The sequence below is a fragment of the Prunus avium genome, chromosome 1, assembly GCF_965620075.1.
Source record: "Prunus avium chromosome 1, drPruAviu1.hap1.1, whole genome shotgun sequence".
Lineage (NCBI taxonomy): Eukaryota > Viridiplantae > Streptophyta > Magnoliopsida > Rosales > Rosaceae > Prunus > Prunus avium.
This window is the reverse complement of record NC_142284.1, coordinates 43,134,963-43,155,854: the sequence shown is the minus strand read 5'-3', so window position 1 is coordinate 43,155,854 and position 20,892 is coordinate 43,134,963. Positions and strand designations below refer to the sequence as shown.

The window sequence follows — 20,892 nt, the reverse complement described above, 5'->3', positions numbered from 1 at the left end:
TTATCCTTTGATTTGTAGGACAAGAACACCCAATTTTCCAAAGGGATGTGTCCCCATGGTGGGACAGTGCTCTTCTGCTTCCAATCATACCCTCCACCAGTTCATACGTCTTTGTCAACTATACCAGAAATTTCATTTTTCTCCAGCCGAAAGTGAAGTAACTCCTATATATATTGTAAACCAGAGAGAGAGAGAGAGAGAGGAGCTGAAAATGGCAGTCTTTAGAAAGTGCAACATATGTACCTGCCAGGATACTAGGGGGGCTTTGGCCTAATGACTTTTATCTTAAGCAGGGTCTCCCTATCTCTTTTTGGGGATGGGAAAGCAAAGGTGCTTTTTAAGTATTTTTAGTTGATCATACAAATGAACCTCATCTAGCAATCGCCTACATTTCTTTTTCTTCTACTAAAAGATATTTCCATGAAATCGTTTCAAACCAACTAGAAGGAGTTGATGCTGTATATTATACATGAAAGAAAATATATGCAAAACCTTTTAGTTGCAAGAAACTTGTAACTCAAGTGGTTATGATAATTTACTCATGTACGCACCTCAAGTTTTAAGTTTGATTTCCCACTCCTCCAGTATCGGTTCTATAAAATAAATAAAACTCAAGTCTTTTTCATACACCTTACAAACTTTTACCTGCATTAATTGCATTATTTCTCAAACAACAAAACAAATGGGTTTTGTGGGCTTTATCAATCGGATGTTAATGATGAAATGGGATGAAGGCTCTATTCTAATCACAGGCTATAAGAAGTGTGCGTTGGGCCAAAATGGATGCACTTGGAGCTTGGCGAATGAAAGGGTGGGTGTATGAATCATTGAATAATGGACCCAACCCAACAAAGTGGGGTTCCTGATAAAATTTGGAAACCAATGGGAGGCATTTACAATTTGTAGGCTCCATCAAATTGTTGATAATGGAATGGATATGGATGCACGAGTCTGCGAAATTATGGAAGCATCGGATAATGCAAGAGCCACCGCAAACATAATAGTAAAGGCAGGTTTAGTCTCTTGGAATGTTTGTTGGTGTGTGGCAAACGAAACGAATGATTGCTTCTGCATTATCCTACCAAACATTGATATACTTTTTCTTTGCCCACCACCCACAAACACAAGATGGTCGAATTCATAAGCAAAAAGGATTATAAGCAGACCATTATTAATTAGTACTAATAACATTAAGAAATGTGCCTAATTATTTCCTTAGTAATAAATAAGAATGTTAATTGTGTTTTTTTATTTGTATATGCCGTGCTCGTGTTCATGATCACATAGACAATTATGATGATTTGTATTTTGTATTTTGTATTTTGTATTTTGTATTTTGTAAAGAGAGAGAGAGAGAGAGAGATGCTGCGGCCATAGACTGATGATGAGACTGAGAGAGAAAGATAAGGTTTGTGTTGTGTTGTGTCCATATATGTGTGTGTGTCTGTATATACATATATATGCACGATTTATTAATGTTCATATCTCCGCAACAGAAACAGAAAACAGAAATTAATGTGAAGGAGGCCCAGCTGAAGTGTTAGAGAGCAGTCATGGTTAGCTAGCCAGCTGTGAAGAAGATAGCTAGGGTAGGATCATCAGTAATTTCCCTCACTCATATGCTCTCTCTCTCTCTCTCTCTCTCTCTCTCTCATCCTGCTCCTTTATTTATTTATTTGTCACATTTTTACTTTCACATATTTAATATTTATTATGAATAATATATATGTGTCATGCTCTTCAACTTCTCAGCCAATCTCTATATTATTACTTGTTGAATGAAAATAAAGTCATCTCTCTCTGCAGACTGCAATGCCAAATTGCCAATGCACATTCAGTTGCTTGTATTTTTTAAGTGTTATTCATGGAGTAATTAGTAGGTGATATTTAACAACCAACTATTAGTTTAGTAATAATTTTTGTGCAAATGTTAGCCTAAATAAAATTACCAAAATCGAATATTCTCATTATTAATGAAAAAAAACAGCCCTGAGAAAGCAGCATTGTCTGTCGTCATTCACTGAGAAAATTACAGGACAAAAAAAAGGGAAGAAAAATAAGATCATATCATTGTCCCGAAAGGACCACCTCGACCAGGCGAACAGCGCAAACTAGTTGTAAATGGATGGTATGGTCAATTAACATTGACGTGACAAGAGAATATTGCTCCAAAAAGCACCTTCAATTCCAATTTCACGACATCATCAAACTCGGACGACTCGGATCCGGACAACACAATCACAGCCATGTAATTTTCTCCAATCTAACTTTATTTATTTCATGTTTTTTTTTAATCCAAAAATAATTTGATAGCCAAACCATGCTATCCAATTTGCACCTCAACTAAAATCTCTAACTAGAAACGACCACAAGATTAGAGTGACATTATTTCTTAACCCCATGCCTCTAACGGCTACAATGTCCCCACCATTATAATCTACGACATAGTCTAAATTTTTTTAACTTAAATACGCGACGTCGGCTTACTTACTTACTGTTTTAACCAACTAATCTAATCTAACACACCTCTGCCTAACACTTTATTGTTAAAGTAAACTTCGAAATGAAAATAAATAACTACAGCAGCACCTGGAGTTGGGGAAAACCAATTAAAAAAGGAAAAACAAAAACAACCAAATCCCCTCCCCACACACAACACATCACAATGTCCAAAAATAATTTCACTCTATACTTAGAAACAATTAATTATTAAAATCAAAGTGGAAAAAAATAAAAAGAAGAGGAAAACAAAATGAGTTTGGACTCAGCCCCGAGTCATGCCTCGGACTCGTTTCGTTGTCACGGTCGCGCACAGCCATGACGTGAAAAACCGAGCCGCGACTTGTCCCTGTCAAACTCGAACAGGAAACCTTGTTGCATCAGATTCCCTATCACCCCAAAACCCGACCCGGAATCCACGGGCTGGATCGCCAAGCACTTTACCTGCTCCGCCGTGTCTATGAAGTAGCTACTCGGCGGCGGAGCGAACAACGCGTTCCCGACGAGTCTGAAACTCAGCCTGGGTAGACTCGGCCTCGCCACCCCCGACACGTTGATGCAAAGATCGAAGCCCGTAGTCGGCTTGGCTGGCTTCGCAAGGAGTCTCAAGCTCCGCTTAAACGCCGCCAGGATGAGGCGGTAAGCCGGCTCGGGTAAAAAGGTTAGCGTGGTTCCCGAGTCGATGACGGTGCCGCCATTACCGGCCTTGTCGAGGGACCAGACGGAGGGGTGAATAGGTAATTTAACGCCGTTGACGGATGCACTCTTGATCCCAATGTAGTAAAATGTGGGGGAGAGAGGGTTCAATAGCAAGGGGGTGAAGCGAATTTTCGAAACGACGTCGTGCGGGAAGCCTCCGCCGATTCTCAGGTAGCTAGTCGGAGGCGGGGATAGGGTGTAGTCCATGAGACAGTACGAGAACTTGTTCCCGAACCGGCGGCCCAGTTGAGACGCGAACGAGATGGGCCCACGTCCCAGGCCCATAACTCCGTGTGCCCCATTGAAGCTCGGACCGGTGACACTCGGACCCGAGACCCGAAACCCGCACCCGAACGATAAGTTTGGAAGCTGGGTTTCTCTCCCGGAGCTGGTTTTCAACGTCGTCGTTTCTCTGGAGAAGAACCCGGCCGTTAGGGATCCGTCGGAGTAGGTGTACTCGTAACGACAAGGGCTGTGGAGGCGGGTGCGGTTACAGGGACTCGGGTCGGGTTGGGGGACGAGTGTGCAGGCGGAGTCGTAGCAGTGGTACGGGGAGAATGTGGAGGAGTGGCGGGCGAGGAAAGCCGAACCGGGGTCGCGATTGGAGCAGTTGGAACAGGCGGAGCAGGTGAGCCATACCAGATCACTGCCCGTATCTGCAACGAGAAGGAGGCTCTGGGGTGGGGTGCCGAGGCGGAGATCGACGAAGTACTGGCCGGAGCCGGTGGAGGCGCCGGAAACGACGGGGGATTTGATGTCGTGGCGGCGAGCGTGGAGGAGGGAGAGGCGGTGGGTGTCGTGGGAGAGGGCTTGTGAGGGCGAAGAGAAGGGCTGCTTGTGGAGAAGTGGGAGCTGGAGGTAATCTTTGGTGGTGGTGGGTTGTTGGGAGTTGCAGAGGTTGGCGAAGGTGAAGAAGACGAAGAAGAAAGACAATAGTGACACCATTGCTGTGGGCGCAGAGAGAGAGAGAGAGAGGGAAAGGAGAGGAAATGACTAGTCAATTAGAGTGAGGACAGGGAGTGACGCGTAGTGGGCTTCTGAAAAGGCCGTACGGTCTTTGTGTATACTGTATTTCTGTACGTAAGCATTAATTTTTGGGTTAAGTAGAGTAGAAGAAGAAGCTCTTGCCTGATTTCTAGCTAATAATGAATGAACTGGGAAGTTTATGTGGACAAAGATGGAACAAATCACAGATATTAATTGAACATGAGAGAAATCAGAAAAAAAATAAAAATGGGTTTCAGATTTGGAGTTCAATGGACTAGATTAGATATGGATGAACCCTAGATTTTGGGCCAATCAGAAGCCTAGCAGAATGAAGGCTCGGATATGGGTCTAATGCCATGAAGGAGTCATTTGGGCTTTGAAATTCAACGAAATGAAGTTTTTGTTGCAGAGCCCCCCTGAGTTTGAATTCCAAAATCCATAGAAAGATGGTTGATTGATGGATGGTGGTTGAAGTTTTAATTAATTTTGTTGAAGAAAAGCATGGAGCTTGCTGGGAATAGATTTCAAAGTTTGCCAGTTGGATCTCAGACAAAGCTGTAAAATATACAAAAAATTCGTACGTAAACAGAAGGATCTGCTGCTCCCTCTATCCATTAAATATACGTGTTTTATGCATTGTTGTCAGTAGTTGGTCACCGTTTTACGCTAGATTACGATTTTTGCTGTCTATCGCTAGCCTAAGCTACCCTCTCACTCAGATTACGATTGGCTTTTTATTTATTTATAGAGATTCGTAGTCGTGGTCGTGGATTTCGCTACAAAACTTAAGTTAAGACGGTGCCACATCACAATCACATGCGCATGCTCAGCCCAAGAGGATCATCATCTGAGATCTTTGTCTTATATTAATTAATTCATTAATATATTCCCAAGTTCATTTCTATAATGTCACAACCTCATTTTCTATTAATTCATTAATTAATTTTGTTTAATTTTCTCTAATTGTTATATATTATATACTGTTGAAATTTGATCTCATCCCACTAAAACGAAATTCCTAATATACCCACCCTAGCTTTCCCAACCACAGCCCACCCCTTTAGCCTCTCCTTGTAGTAACGGGCCATTGCCATTAGCGAACACCTCACCAAGCTACAGCCCAATTGTCTTGAGCATGATACTTAATTGATCTTAAGCTAGTACGCCCAATAATTGGTACCAGATGATCCAAGAAGATGAGTGGTCTTGCTAGCTGGTTAAATTGTGAATAATATCAATGTTGCTAATAGTAGGTCGTTGACCCGTCTCTCTAAAATTCATCAAAATATAAGAATGAACAAATAATTTCTGGCATTTTATTTTATTTTATGATTTTTGAAATTTAGATATGTTTCGGGTGTTTTTTTTTAGGTCTCTTTTGGGTCGCTCTCTCGTTCACATGAGGAGAGTCTTGACGGCTAAGGTTAGGGTTTGTCCAGTTTTCTTTACTCATTCTCTTCGCCGTCTCTCTCAATCTTCTCTGATTGTCTCATTGGGTTCTTCTTGGTGAATTGGGTATGATGTTTTTTTTTTGCTCATTTGTTCTCCGTGGGGTGGCTGTGTTGGCTTCCTTTATGGGTTCCTAAGGAGCCAGTCGCTGGTGAGGGGTCTCCATCTTAACGCTATGGAGATGGCCACCACCTCTTCTGCTCAAGGGGATGACAAGTATGTGGCACCAAGCGGGAATCAACAGAGTGCAAAAACTGGTGTTGGACATATGATTGTTAGTGGCATGGATTTTTCTGGTAAGCATAGTTTTTGTATCGAGGATTTTGTTGACAAGGCGGAGAAGACCACCCTCGAGGGGTCTCCAAGATCTCCCTAATAATTTTCCTATGGAACGTTCATGGGCTTGGCAATCGATGAACGTTCCTACTATGAAGATCTTTCTTTGGAATTTTCTTCAGGCTAAGAGGCCAATCTTGGTCTCCCTTACTTGTCAGCTGGGGTTCTGGATCAAGAAAATTGGAGGTGGCGATTGGTGTTTGGCTGGATCTGTTATGATGCTCACAATACGTTTTTGACTATGTACGAAGAACTATGATGCTCTCTTTAGATCATAGGAGGCTTTCTTTGACAGTATCTGCGTAGTGATGGGATGTGTTTCAATGATTTTGCAGTTGGGTGATTGACTGTATATATTCTGATACTCATAGTACGTTTTTTACTATGTACGAAGAATTATGATGTTTTTTCTAGATCATAGGAGGACTTCTTTGACAGTACCTACGTACTGATGGGATGTTGTTTTAAGGGTTTTGTGGTTGCGGTTTAGGTTGGTTTGTTTCGTATAAGTTGTTTAACTCTTCTGTTTAGTCAATAGCATGGGTGGTACTCTTTCCTACTCCGAGATTTGGTTTCTCTGGGAAAGTTTTAACGAGGCCGCCGTTAACATGCTAGTTCTTACCATGTAATGTTTTTTTCGGTTTAATGAAATACCATATTTTCTATAATAAAAAAAAGATATGTTTCGGGTGTTAGTGTTTTACATAATTTGTAATCACATTCTTGTCTACCACATCGGCTCGCAGCAAGCAACAATGATTATATATCACTCTAAGGGCTCATTTGTTACATAGGACTATCTTGGCATGGACTATGCTTAGGGACTCTCTTGGCTTGGTCTAAATTGGATAACACTTATCCTGCATTTGGTGTATGCTTGGACTAGGACTAGGACTATATTTTTTTATTTTTCAAAGTATATATATAGTCCCCTTATATTGAGGGATCCCTCAAATAATTTTATTTGAGGGACACCCTTTAGGATACCCTATGAATTTTTTTTCCAACGATCCAAACGATCTATTTTTTAAGTTTACATTCATAAATCATCCTTGCAAAAAATTAGACAAACTGGAAACCGTTTTGACATCCAATTGTATCCAACAAAATCAATGAACACAGTGCTTCAAGAAAGTGCTAAAATTTTAATAACACAATTGAGTGGTCAAACGATATCGGATTCGAACCCCTCCCTTTGTCAAACCAGCCACTGCGCCTTATCCAACTCGTTGCGGATGTGTTTGTGATTGTATTTTCGGCGTTTAATATTTATAAGGTCTTTCAAATGTCTGCAAGCTAACATTTATTATATAGGATAAATTTCTATATTAAAAAAAACACCAAGGGGATTCGAAGCCCTCCCATTTTACTCATTCAACACCTTAACCACCATATCACTTATGTTTTTGTGAAAATATGCTAAAATATTTTTATATATACATGGTTTTGTTTTGAATTCTTTTTGCAAGAAACAAATTTTCACATGAGAATGAATCTTTGACCATTCCTTTTCAAGTTACCTCAATTTCCCCCCAAGTTAAAAAAAACTGAACTATAGTAAGTTATTCTCATACATTATTGTTACTAACCTTTCTGCATGTGCTTACGCGCCTGCGAGAGGCTTTTTAAAAGATAATGGGTAGTTGTGTTCCATAAAAAGAGGATCCATTATCTGATTTTTCTTTTAATTTTAATTTTTTTTAAGGCTTAATTATGTACATGCCCCCTGTGCTTTCCAACTTGTCTCAGATTACCACCTGTGTTTGCAAACATCTCAAAATACCCCCCAACCTTTGAAAAATGATCTCAAGTTACCTATTCCGTCAGTATTATAGACGTTCCATTACGTGCTTTGGGCCCCACTTCGTTTTAATCTTTAATCTCTGCGAATAAGGGTTTTTCAGTTATAAGAAAGGGGGAAATATGGTGAGAAGGGGAAATTGGAGAAGAGGGCTTAGGGTTTGTGAAAATGATTGTTCTCTTTGGTAATTCATATGTCTACTCCTCAGGCTTCAAGTTGACCTCCTGCGGTGTCCCCATTTGGTGCCGAGCTCTCTTTTGGATGGCTGACTCATGGACCCGATCCTCAACCTCCCTTGTTGAAAGCATATGCTTCATACCAGCAATAAGCTCCAAGAAATACTTGTAAGCAGCCTGGTGAAGCTCCTGTAAGTCTGAAGGTAGAGGCAATCCTTCCTGTTAATGTATGCATTTTGAATATTTCTTTTGGCTTCCCTTGACAATTTTGTAATAGGACAATCATTGTATTTTCTCAAGCTCTAGTCTAGATTAAGAATTACATCTCTAGGTATGCTTAATTGGCTACATTATGATGGACAACAATGAGTTTGACAAAAGGTAAATTTTGCATTGCATTACATTGCATTTTCCAACTTCTGAAGATTATGACTAGTCAACCTCTGCCTCAGTAGGAATTCCAGCTCACTGTTCCAGCTGGATCCTATCCATATGCTTTTGTCTTATTCTGCAAAATTCCCAACTATCATTGTACGATTCTAACCTAGGAATTTTGGTGTAAAAGGAAACCAATTATTCATTTGGTAGCCGTCACTTTTGTAGGCAAGTTTTGGAAAGTTTCCTTGGAAACTTTCTCTTCTTCCTCAAGAGAAAACCATTTATTTCATCTATGAGTTTTTTCTAATTGATTTCTTTTTGAAAAAACTGCTTTTGAAATATGAATCTACATCTAGCTATTTAAATCATTCTCACATATAGATCTAGATCGGATTCATGACTGATTTCTTCAAGAGTATGGTTTCTTGAAGAAATTGGTCTTTCTCCCTTGAATCCAAAGTTTGGTTTCGTTCTAAGTTGGAGCTTGCAAGCTAGTGCCATGGGATGAACGAGCTGAAGAAGGAGCTGCCATTGCCATGAAGAACTGAGCTTCAAGCTTTGCTAAGTTGGAGAAGAAGATTGCACAAAGGAGGTAAAGCTCATCTTCCTAAATAGATCTAGGTTTTGCTTGAGCTTGCTTGTATTCCTTTGTAAGAATCTTTTTCTACTTAGTGGATTGCCTGGTCGGTTGATGACCTCCAGTTTTTCCCAATGGTGGGTTTCTGGGTGAACAAAATCTGTTTTGCATATCTGTAAATTTTTATGGGTTTGTGTTCTTGGTGGTTGACTAGTCATCTTTATCTGTTGTTTGCTGTTTACTTGATAATGATGATTTCACACACTTTAACCATAGTTGTTGCTAGCACAGGGGATGCCTAGATTGACGGGTCCTTCTGAGTGCCTAGGTTGTCACTAGTAATCTTCTAGGGTTGCAGGTACTTTGTGGCATGCTCCGTGTGTTCTTTTGATTGTGATTGTTCATGACTAGTATTGGTCAAGGTCTAAAGTGTGTGAAGCCCGTTGTGGTTGTGTTTGTGTCATTTAATTTACCCCTCGTCACCTAAGTGCCAATTTCACTTCCACGACAGGAGCCTTTGGAACTTGGACAAGTTGGGTTCCACCTGCATCATCTGCTAACATAACACTCCAAGAAGGGGGATTGGAAATGCCCAAAACCTCGAAGTTAACCTCAGAACTAATCCCAGGTGGAACAGATGTTTGAGGCAAAGAAGTGGCACCAGTTGCAGACATTAATCTCAAGTTTGGTTCACCAACAACTACCAAATCTTTGTCAGCAGCATCAACAACACAAGGATCAACCTTTGTCCTTCTTACAGCCTTCAATGAGTAGAATGAAGGAAATTCCAAATTAGGAGGCTCCAAAGTTCGAACCCCACCTCAGATTTTGCAAAAGCCCTAGCCTTTTTCTCCAAATCTCCCCTTCTCACCCAAATACCAAATTTCCCCATTTCTTAGAACAGAAAAACCCTTATTCGCAGAGGTTAAAGATTAAAACGAAGTGGGGCTCAAAGCACGTAACGGAACGTTTATAATACTGACGGAATGAGTAACTTGAGACTGTTTTTCAAAGGTTGGGGGGTATTTTGAGACGTTTGCAAACACAGGTGGTAATCTGAGACAAGTTGGAAAGCACAGGGGGCATGTACATAATTAAGCCTTTTTTTAATATGAAAAAGTGTAAATTTACCATATTATCCTCACTTAATTAATAATTTCAATTCTTAATGTTTGCATTAACCAATGGCATTTTTTGGTATTTTGAATGTTTCACCATTCTCTGCCTTTTGCTTTATATATATAGATTTAATTTGCATGTTTATTATTATCTATTCCAAATTGTTGGTGGTATTATATTTTAAATTGTGTCAATTAATTACTTAGTCAATGACAATGAATTAAATATCTCCCTATTGCGCATAGAGGGATTCGAATCCCTCCCTTTGTGAACCAGCCATGCGCCTTATCCAACTCAGCTACGAATGTGTTTGTGATTGTATTTTCGGCGTGTAATATTTATAATGTCTCTGAAATGTCTGCAAGCTAATATTTATTATCTAGGATAAATTTCTATATTAAAAAAAACACCAAGGGGATTCGAACCCCTCCCATTTTACTCCTTCAACACCTTAACCACCATATCACTTATGTTTTTTTGAAAATATGCTAAAATATATATATATATATATATATATATATACATGGTTTTGTTTTGAATTCTTTTTGCAAGAAACAAATTGTTTTGAATTCTTTTGACCATTCCTTTTCAAGTTTCTACTTTTAAACTACTCACCACGTTTCAACTTACATCACTTACCCCACCATTCAACCACTCACCTAACTAATTAGTTGTAGTCATATATATTTCATTAATTACTACATATTTTCTACACTCACAGTGTTTGCCAGCTCGCTATATAATCAACTTAAATAAGTTAAATCCATCATGCAATGCATTTCCTTCCAATTTTTTGTGATAAACTAATAGATAATTGACTAAATAAACATCATGCACAGTTTCAATAAAAAATTCCAAGTTTTTCTTACAATTTCCGTGGTTTTTATTCAATTTTTATCGATATTGATAATATCCCGATATTTCCATCGACATTTCCGTGTTTTTAGACTACCGATATTTCCGATATCATCGATATTTTAGACCTTGGTTATTATTATGACAATATAATGTATGGATGTTATACATTAGTGAGCACATGACTAGTTAATTCTTCCCTTCCACATGGGTTTATTAGTCCCCTCCTACGAAGGTGTTTTTGGTGGGCCCGATATTAGCAATTCTATTTAAAACTAGGATTAGATGAAACAAACATGGGACTAAATTTAGTCCAAGCCAGTTCAAGCCAATCTTGTGTAACAAACGACCCCAAATTGGAGGATGGGGACTTATAACGCATGCATGCATACATGTAATTTGTAAATAGCAAGCAGTCAATTTTCTCTTTAGGCTGTGGCTGTGCATCATTATCTGTGTTCAGCTTTTGGGAAGCAGCTTCACACCCTCATTGAAAATTAGTAAAACCAAATGTTTCTTGTTACAAATCAAACCACTTGATAATAATATAGAAAATTAGTTAATAACCCTCAGTCTCCATTTTTTATAATTAAAACTATCTGGAAATGACATGATGAGCTACTTAAAAATAAAACCCGACAATTCAAAAAATGAAATTTCTAAATAAGGGTGTGTATGTTTTTATATTCACGGGCCCGTTTGAGAACCATTTAAATTTTAGTTTATATTTTTTTAGTTTTATTTTTTTTGGTGCTAAAATATAGAAGAAAAAGAGAGAGAATGAGAGTGAAGATGAGATTAAGAGGGGATGATGGGAGGAAGGAGTAATAAAAGTGAAAACTAAAAACTGAAATCTATTTGAAATTGTTTTCACTTTTGTAACTCATCCTCTCTCTCAATCTCATCCTCACTCCCATTCTCACTCTCATTTTCTTCTATACTCTAGCATAAAAAATTAAAACTAAAAAGTAAAATTAAAATTGTTATCAAACGGGCCCTTAAAATCTCATTGATAAAGAAGTTACCACAAGATTAATGGCTAGTTTGACATTGCTGTATTGTTAAAATAATCACTTTCAAATTTGCTGTCATAGAAATCAGCTGTGAATGAAAGTAGTTGGGTGTTTGGTAAACTATATGCTAAAAGTGATGCAGGTATAAAAATCAGTTTTATGAGTGTTTAGTAAACTATGATGTAAAAAGCGTTGTAGTTATGTGTAATGACTAAAATAAACATGATAGTGAAAAAAACTTTTTATTTAACTATTTGGTAAAGAAAAGATTTTCACTTTCAATTATGCAAGCTTGTACCAAAAAATTACACACCCCAAAAATATTTCAACTATAAAATAATAAAGGTAAACAAATAACAGGTTGTGAACCTGTGTACTGCATGTTTGCCACCTCAAATATTCTTGAAGCTTCTATTATCTATTGTCCAGCCTCAAATGTCTTTAAGCTTTTGTTTCTCAAATGTATTCATTGGCAACGTCTCTGATCTTCTTTCTTCCCTCCCTTAATAAATAAATAAATAAATAAAAAGAACAGAAAATGCCTCAAATTCTTTGAATCGAGATTGGGCTGAACAATCCTCAGCTTTGTTATTCTTCCAGATGACATATCATTCTTCTTCCAGGTTCCTCTGATATACAGAGCTTTTTCTGAGTTTGCCAAAAACAGTTGAGTCCCACCTATGGTCACTTTTAAGAATCTTTCTTCTTTGACAAAGAAAAAACAAAACACCCATTGCTTTTCTCATCATCCGAATCATATTTCAATCTGTTGTGGGCAGTCTGTTTTTGTGGGCAATCTGTTTTGCAAATGGAAAATGTAGGAGTTTAAATAGAATCTCTTTACCAAATTATTATTCGAGGGTTTGAGAAATTTTAATAAGTAATCTAATTGGATTGTTTTCTCCTTGAAATTCTGACAAAGAGCTTGCGGGGAGAGGTAACTCGTGCACGTATGTGAGAAAGAATACGAAGGATAATTGATGTAATTTGTTTAAATTGATAAGGATATTGTTGGCAAAATTTCATTAAACACCACCCGTTGCAAAAAGCAGCCTCTCAGCTGATTCTCCAAATGGTTGTGGCTAGCGAAAATGATTTTGACCCCAAATAAGTAATACCAAACGAACACTAAGCACTAGTTGGTATCAAACCTTCTATTATATATATATATATATATATATGTACAAAATCAACGGAAATGCTTAGTTGTCCTCAAAATTTTGACATTATCAGAGAACTGTTAGATGGAATGGAATGAAATTAACAAGATAGAGATATAATAACTAGAGAGTTTTCAAATACTTTTTGATTAACCTTATGATGATTTTACAGATTATCAGTAGTTCTTTTTTTTCTTGATAAATTTATAAAATAGTGAAAAAAGATAGACATTGTTGAAGCGAGTCAGAGAACGAAAGGGACATTTGGTAAACCAGTCAAAGCAAAGCGTTGCCTTCTATGGTGGTAATTAAAAGCAGCTGGCTCTAAATATTGTACAAATGTAGCCTCTCTCTGTGTTAGACTGTTACATTTATCACATAATTGTCCTTCCCCCTTCCCTTCTCTCTTTTTTCCCTCTCTCTCTCTTTCTAGGGTACCTATATTCATGAAGGTGGTCAGTTTTAGCCCTCTCAAAATTCTCATAGAGCTGTGAATAAGTTTTTCAGAACCCTCTCTCTCTCTCTCTCTCTCTCTCTCTTTATTTCTTTTGTTTCTCATACACACACACAGTCCACACATACTGAAAAAGAATGGCTAGGTTAGGTCGCTTTCGAGCTCCCACCTCTGCACCCACCCACGTGATATGTTCAAATTAAGACTCAAAGAGAGAGATATCATCAGTTGCACAGCTACCTCTTATATAGCTCATCAGCTTAGCCATAGCTTTAGCTTTAGCTTTACCTAGCTAGCTCCCTTAAGTACCCTTCTTCTCTGCAACCCTGAGCTCGTCCCTCTTTCCATATTTCTTATATCCACTCGCTTTCTTCCTTTCTATCTCTCTTTCTCGTCACCACTGTTGATTGCACTTGCCTTTTCTCTTAGAAGATTATTTAAGGTCATGAATATGAATAGTGAACCAAATACCAGTTTCCTGATCTTCTTTTAGCTCTACACACCACCACCAACAAGGAGTCAAGACCGCCATCACCCTCATCAGGTTGTGCACTTTATGTTTTTTTCTTTATGGCTTGGCAGTAGTTGCCTCCCCTTTCTCTTTAAAGTTCTCTTTCTAGCTTAATTACATATCCATATCTACATATATTGTAGCAGAACAGTCACCCCCGGCCTCTCTTAATTTCTGTTTACTGTTGGTGTTGCGTTCCGGCGGTTCAAAACAGTACCCGTTGAAGAGACTTTCCATCATCCAAAATCTAAGGGTTGAGAGAGAGAAGAGAGAGAGAGCTAATTAATTAAGATCCATTATTATATGACCATGTTTCCTTCTAGCAGCAGCGCTAGTAATTACCAGCTGCCTTTTCCATGTGATACCAACCAGCAGCCGCAGCTGCACGAAAAGTCCTCTACAAATATCATTGATCAACATGGTCATGAAAACCCTAACTCAATATCACATGATGACCATCATATTCGTCAGTACTATTCACACTACTCTGAAGATCATCAGCAGCAGGCACCTAATAATTTTCTTGAACACGACGGGCTGCTTTTGAGCTACTTGCTATCTCAGCAGCAGCTCTTGGTTGGCAGCTCCAGTCCCAATATGAACAGTGCTACTTCTCATCATGTTCAAGCTCATGATACTACTGAAATCAGCGTTGTGGCTTCCAATTCAAACAAAAAAGTAATGGATCGTGTTGACGAGGATCGGACCTCCCCAGCTGCAACTTCGAAAGGGTGCTCTTCAAAGAAGAAGAGCAATACATCAAATGGAGAAAGCAAGAACGCGAAGGCTCCTCGAAAGAGATCAAGCGGGAATAAGGACAGGCACAGCAAGATCTACACAGCTCAAGGCCCAAGAGACCGCAGAATGAGGCTGTCTCTTCAAATTGCCCGCAAGTTCTTTGATCTTCAAGACATGCTGGGGTTTGATAAAGCCAGCAAAACCATCGAGTGGCTTTTCACAAAGTCCAAGACTTCCATCAAGGAACTCAAGCAGCACCTCAACATCTCACCCCTGGCAGCTTACAGCTGTAGCACCAATGCCAACGCTACTTCTACCAGCACAATCACTGCAAAGATGAATTCGTCCACTTCTGAGAATAGCGAAGTTGCATCCAAGATTCAGGAGACTGCAATTGGCGACGTACACTCGATTGGGACATTGGAAAGAGAGAAAAAGAACAGGAAGTTATGTGTGGTTGCGAGGGAATCGAGGGTCGAGGCAAGAGCAAGGGCAAGGGAGAGAACAAGGGAGAAGAAGATGATGAGGACCAGATCAGGTTTGGATCAATATCAGAATTTAAGAAAACAAAGCCCTGATCATGATCAAGTACCACAAAACCCTAATAACGATCAATTCTCAGGCGGTCACTACTTATGGTCTTCTAATTGTCCTAATGATCAATTGTTTGAACCTGGAATGATGATGAATTCCATGGTGATGAGCATCAATCATCATGATGAGAAGGTTGTGGGCAGCACAACAATTCCCAGTGGAGCAAATTCCGAGGATTATGATTTTCCAAGTTTTCCTGGGAATTGGGGCCAATTCAATTCCAAGAACATTACAGGTAATAACGTGCTGCAAGTAGATCCAAACCCTAGTAACTCATCAACTATGGCCACTGCTCCTCCTACCCCATACCCCCTAGAACAAAAGCCTAGTTCAGTTTTCATGTCCACCTCATCAAGCATGCAAGAACAAAACCCTAGTTCAATCTTCGTCACAACCTTGATTGCTGAAGATCAAAATCCCACTACTTCTTCAAATTTTGGGACCAATTCAAGTATTGTTTTGCAGTCCCAGTTCCTTGGAAATTAATGAATGGAAAGACCAATCTTTGTTTCTTGCACCTCCTCCAATTCCTTACAATACGGTGTTTGTATGAAAGTGTGGATAATTTTCTTTGATATATAGCGGGCGCATGAGTGAGTAATATGTTTTCAGGAGTGTTTGTTGAACTTTTATTCCAATTTACTAGCAAATTTAATTTGAGGATGTCGATTTATAAAAATTGTGCAGTGTCAGGTGCTTTCATGTCATCAATTGCTAATTGCATAAATTCTCCATATAATGTTTATTCTCAAGAATTCCAGTTATTAAAAACAATGTCTTAACTTCATGTTTATATTTGTATTTACCAGCTAATTAAGTCCAATCTACATATATGCCACCTTCAAATATTGATGTTTTGCAGGTTTGAGTAGCTAGCAAGAGTTCTGCTGCAAATAACAAGCAGCATATCATTCTATTCCTTTCAGGTCTTTTTGATCTCCTATATATGCAATAAAACCAAACCATGGATACAGTCATATCCAAAACCAAAAGCTTCTCAGAATATAAGAATTGCGTATTACAGGTTGAGGAATGATCTCTCTGCTTGGATATTGGACACTATACCGTGATCAATCTTACACGGCAATACGAACGTTCTGTCAGTATTCCAGGTAGGCTGAACGCCCCATTCATATATTCTAGTAGGTTCCATTTTTCTCAACAAGATTGCAATTACATCAGTAATATAAAATACTAATTAGCTAGATAGTTTGAATGGAATCTCTACAAGAAGTTGTGTGCTATATATATATATATCATTCATCTGTTCCAGTTTTTTCAAAGGGGATACAATTACTTTGAAGAAAAAATACAAAATTCCCATTTCCCTTTGGTCTGCTCCCCTATTTTACTATAACTTTTGGTCTATGCACGCTGCAAATTTCAAGATGGTGGTTTAGATCTTTATATTGTTTTTTTTTCTTTTAAATAAAGGAATATATATAGTAAGGAAAACAACTAAAATAATACATATCTGCTATAGGTACTCTTCTGTTTATGCTAAAAACTTCCTTGATCGTCTTGATTAAGTAGCCTAGGTTACATTGAACGGCTACAGATATGTTTTCATTGTTTGTGTGTTTCAAGCTTTCACAATATAACTTTACTTATTTTGTGGATCTTACCTATTCTTGCGCAGTTCAAACTGCTGTCGTATGCATTCCTCTCCTACAATATAAAATTTGTTAATTAGTTGGTATTAATTACAGAATGAGGTGAAAGAAACTGTACCTCACCATCAATCAGTCAAGAAGTCTGCATAGATGTTCTTGTTATTATGAATCACATACGTAGTCCTTGATGGGCACATTTCGGCTCTCTATTACAGAACAGATGCAGCATTTCGGCTATATTCTCTAGCTAATGTTTCTGGTTTAACAATGTTTAAAACGATGGAATATTGTTATTCATATTAATTTGCACAAAATCATCATATGCGCATGTATTGTTGTGTGTTTTTGCATTCAGCCTGAGATAATTGTTGTTTCCTATATATTCTAGCCAGTAATATATATACGCGCAAAAATAGTTGATAGAGAAACCATTTAAGCTCAATTCTCTTGAGACGATCTAATTTCAACTGTCAAAAAGCAAAATCTTTTAATCGATCTAATATCGCCTATATGTATCCTGCAAAACCTTTTAATCGATCTCATATGCACATGTTACAATCTTAACCTAAACTAGTCCTGGAACCTGGATTCTGTGGTTACATAGCATCATCATAATCCTGATGATATGTATACTTGGTGAATTAACTTGCAAGCTGCAAAAGGTGGAAAGTGTTTTGAGATTCTGTGGCCATTTTTTGTTATTTTTCTTTGTGGTTTCTGTTGTCTTCTTGTTATATAATCATATTTTTTAAGCATAAAGGTCCTTGTTGCTGAGGTAAACACAAAGATAAAACAAGTAGGCACATATAACATTGTACAAATAAACAGAACATCATTGCAGGATCGTGATCATTCTCAGAACTCTATCCTCAAAAGTTGCAGCAAGATGTTGGGGAGATTGATTATAAAATGTTTGTTTTCCTAATTTTTTGGCTATATGTTGATGGGATCAGCGTTGATATCAAAACAGCACAGAAGTTACACATGCAAAACGTCATTCATATACAATTATTTAACTACCAATATATATATGTGTGTGTGTGTGTGCAGTTTATGAGAAATAAACCTGTGTCTGCAATATAAGAGGGAGAGTGTTACCAGGCCCCTTGCTCCAGTTTAGCCCAAGTTAGAAAGGCAAACCACTTGGACCAAAAACTTTTCTGAAAAAGAAAACGAATTATAAAAAATAAGGATAAAGTACAAAACAGCACCCATTAAAGAATTATTATTTATGTGATAGGGGTACTTAAAACCCGAAAAAGAAACTACAATTAACTAATACAGACCAATAAAGAAATTTTAGTTATGCTGTGGACTACATAAACATTACATTACCATGTTTCCTTGGCACTGGTTTCGACTACCTTTTCATTGAATTCAATTCAATTAAAACCCAGCAGCCGCAATGACTACTTTTTCATATTGGGAGTAATTGCATTAATTTCAGATCCAAAAACAACAGTAATCAATGACAAATGGAGGAGAGGAGGACACGCAAGGGAGAGAGAGACAGAGAGTAATGGAGGCAACTGTTACTGTAGCCGCAACCACTGCATTTTTACTGCTGAAGAAAGAAATACGGCGAACCAACACCCATCCAGAAAAACACAAAAAATAGAACATAGTGCATGGAATTTTGAAATGGAGATGCTCTCAAATATATCTAAAACGTAGTAGCAAATTCTCGGATATTATCACCTTGATATGATATGTGTTGATACTATCGGTATTGTCCCATGATTTCAATAGAGAACAACCCCAAATAATCTTAATTATGAATATATTAGGGTTTAGAGATATTTTATTTTATTTAACTCAAACTTCCAATACCATTATTAAGTGGGAAGGATCCATTAAACTATCGGTATGCTGAAACAAATGGTATCATCATATATATAATTAGCATGGCCTTTGTTGTAATCATATGAGATTATATAAACATCATATATAATTACTGCTGTTATGTTAATCTTGGTCGGGCTCTTGGCTAATATTATCAAGGACCTCTTCAGAGAATATACCTCATTCAAGAATCATTGATTGCTACAGAGCAATATATATATAACACAAGCACTTTGGAAAAGAAGAAAAAGAAAAATAGAAGTGATAGACAGAGATAATGCAGTGAAATTAAGTAAAAGAGTTGAGATAAAGACAAAAGAGTTTGAATTAGTGTAAGAGAAGGAGCTGAAGCATTAACATAATCATCAAAAAACAGGATGATTAGGTTCTAGAACTCACCTACAACACTTGCAGTGATCTCTTTGCCTCCAAACCAGACCAGGCAGTTCCTCCTCTCCCAACGAAAAGCAAAAGCCATAAGCATAACCCCACATGAACAAAACAAAAATAGGCCCCGGTGAAAGGGACTGTTCATAAGTTGTACATATTATCTAGCTGCACAACTTCTGTGAGTTGTACACTTAAAAAGTCTTAAACCCACCAAAGAAAGACAAATATATCTCTTTGGCTTTGTGTTTGTGTTTGTGTGTGTATGGGAGAGAGAGCAGAAAGCAGAGAGAGAGAGAAAGGGCAACCCGAAAAGATGGCTTTGTGCTTGGTTACAGAGAGGGCTGCAACTCCTGTCTCTCTTTTTGTGTACGTACGTTTTGGTGTTTCGGCCATATCTCTCTTTTTCAGTAGAAGGTGTGTTTGTTATATTGGATTGGATTTGCTTGCTACCCTTCACTTGCGTGATCTTATGGTAGTGTTTGGTGAAGCTTAGGCCCATCTAGGCTGTACGGACCAAAGTAGGAGCCACACACTTTGCTGGCTGATGATGATGATGAATGAACGATCTTACTACTTCCTGACTTTCTCTCACACTGTTTGTTATTAATTAAAACGACAAAGGAGTCCACCCAAAAAACAGAACATCCTGCAAAAAAAGAGAAATTAATTAAACGAGGAGAGTCTAGCTCTATCTCTAGCTCTAGGGAACCCAACAGGGCACAATATCTAATTTACCCTAAGAAACATGGGCACAAGATCTTTGGCGTACCCACTACAAACAGTGACAGTTATATACAATTAATTATATATGGTATTTGGTATTTGTCTTTCTCTCTGCTGCATACTTGTTTGTATAAAAATATATACATATGTATCTCTGAGGGAGGACTGAGGTTGAGTTGGTGTGAACAGTGAGAGGCCGGCCAGAATTTAAGCCTATATTTCTGTAACAGTTGTACTGCACCCACCAACCATATCATGATTGTTGTTTCTGTGTTCAGTCGCTGTACTTACAGAACATAATTGCTTTTTCTTGAGGCTTGAGACTGAGAGGATGTTATAGTCAGTACAAATTTCTTCATGTAAGCGAAGCTCACGAATAAAGTCATTTGCCTTTTTACAACGATTTCTGAACTACAACTGATTTTAAGTATATCCTCACAAATCAATCACAATGTATTTAATTTATAATTGAAGAGCTCGATGATGATCAATTTTCAAATGGAGCCATCTTCTTGTATATACAACTACGATAGCAGGCCTGGCTCCGTTGGAGGACTTTGTGTCTCATGCATGCACAAAGTAAACAGGTCTAGCTATGATTATGAACATTGCTGCGCACTTTTGCAGACTCTGACACTAAACACTTAACCAAAAAACAGATCACTTTATTTAGTGGAGCTTTTGGGTTAAGCTTTGACAGAAACGATTAGTTTCGAACAACTCATCAAAATATAAGCTGATTTTGGTACGGACTCACTAGATTTGGAGCAATTGCTTTCAAAAAAGGTATTGAATTCGAGTCCCAACATCTGTGCACTGTGTGTAAGTTTAGTATGTTGTTGCCCAAAAAGGTCCTAAAAAAACTATGGTTTTTTAAATAAATTTTTTTTTTCCAGGGAAAGATAAACTGGTTTAATGGAACGAATTTTTAGAAGTAATCAAGATTAAATAATATTATGAAAAAAGAAAGCCTGATTA

At 38.0% G+C, this 20,892-nt stretch overlaps 2 protein-coding genes across 4 annotated transcripts; one reads left to right on the top strand and one right to left on the bottom strand.

The window, feature by feature from the left end:
• Positions 1-2,666: 2,666 nt before the first annotated feature.
• On the bottom strand, positions 2,667-4,731 carry LOC110744281 (Eukaryotic aspartyl protease family protein). The gene has a single exon (XM_021944250.2). It carries the CDS (start codon positions 4,141-4,143, stop codon positions 2,800-2,802), a length of 1,344 nt encoding a protein of 447 aa, XP_021799942.2. The 5' UTR covers positions 4,144-4,731; the 3' UTR covers positions 2,667-2,799.
• Positions 4,732-13,513: 8,782 nt separating this feature from the next.
• Positions 13,514-17,358, top strand: TCP12 (TCP domain protein 12). Of its 3 annotated transcripts, XR_015833039.1 has the most exons (3): positions 13,514-15,581; positions 16,209-16,458; positions 17,056-17,358. XR_015833039.1 is itself a non-coding variant. In XM_021944247.2 (2 exons), the coding sequence occupies exons 1-2, from the start codon at positions 14,318-14,320 to the stop codon at positions 15,830-15,832; spliced, it is 1,431 nt and encodes a 476-aa protein (XP_021799939.2). In that variant the 5' UTR covers positions 13,516-14,317; the 3' UTR covers positions 15,833-16,020. The 3 variants fall into 3 exon arrangements, 2 of the variants coding, with proteins under 2 accessions (XP_021799939.2, XP_088103500.1); XM_021944247.2 differs by lacking the exons at positions 16,209-16,458; positions 17,056-17,358 and having other exon boundaries at positions 13,516-15,290; positions 15,375-16,020; XM_088247374.1 differs by lacking the exons at positions 16,209-16,458; positions 17,056-17,358 and having other exon boundaries at positions 13,518-14,047; positions 14,161-16,018.
• The last annotated feature ends 3,534 nt before the right edge of the window (positions 17,359-20,892 follow it).

What these genes read in the sequence shown, in the direction of transcription:
- LOC110744281 (XM_021944250.2), bottom strand. Translation starts at nt 4,143, where the DNA reads ATGGTGTCACTATTGTCTTTCTTCTTCGTCTTCTTCACCTTCGCCAAC.
- TCP12 (XM_088247374.1), top strand. Translation starts at nt 14,318, where the DNA reads ATGACCATGTTTCCTTCTAGCAGCAGCGCTAGTAATTACCAGCTGCCT.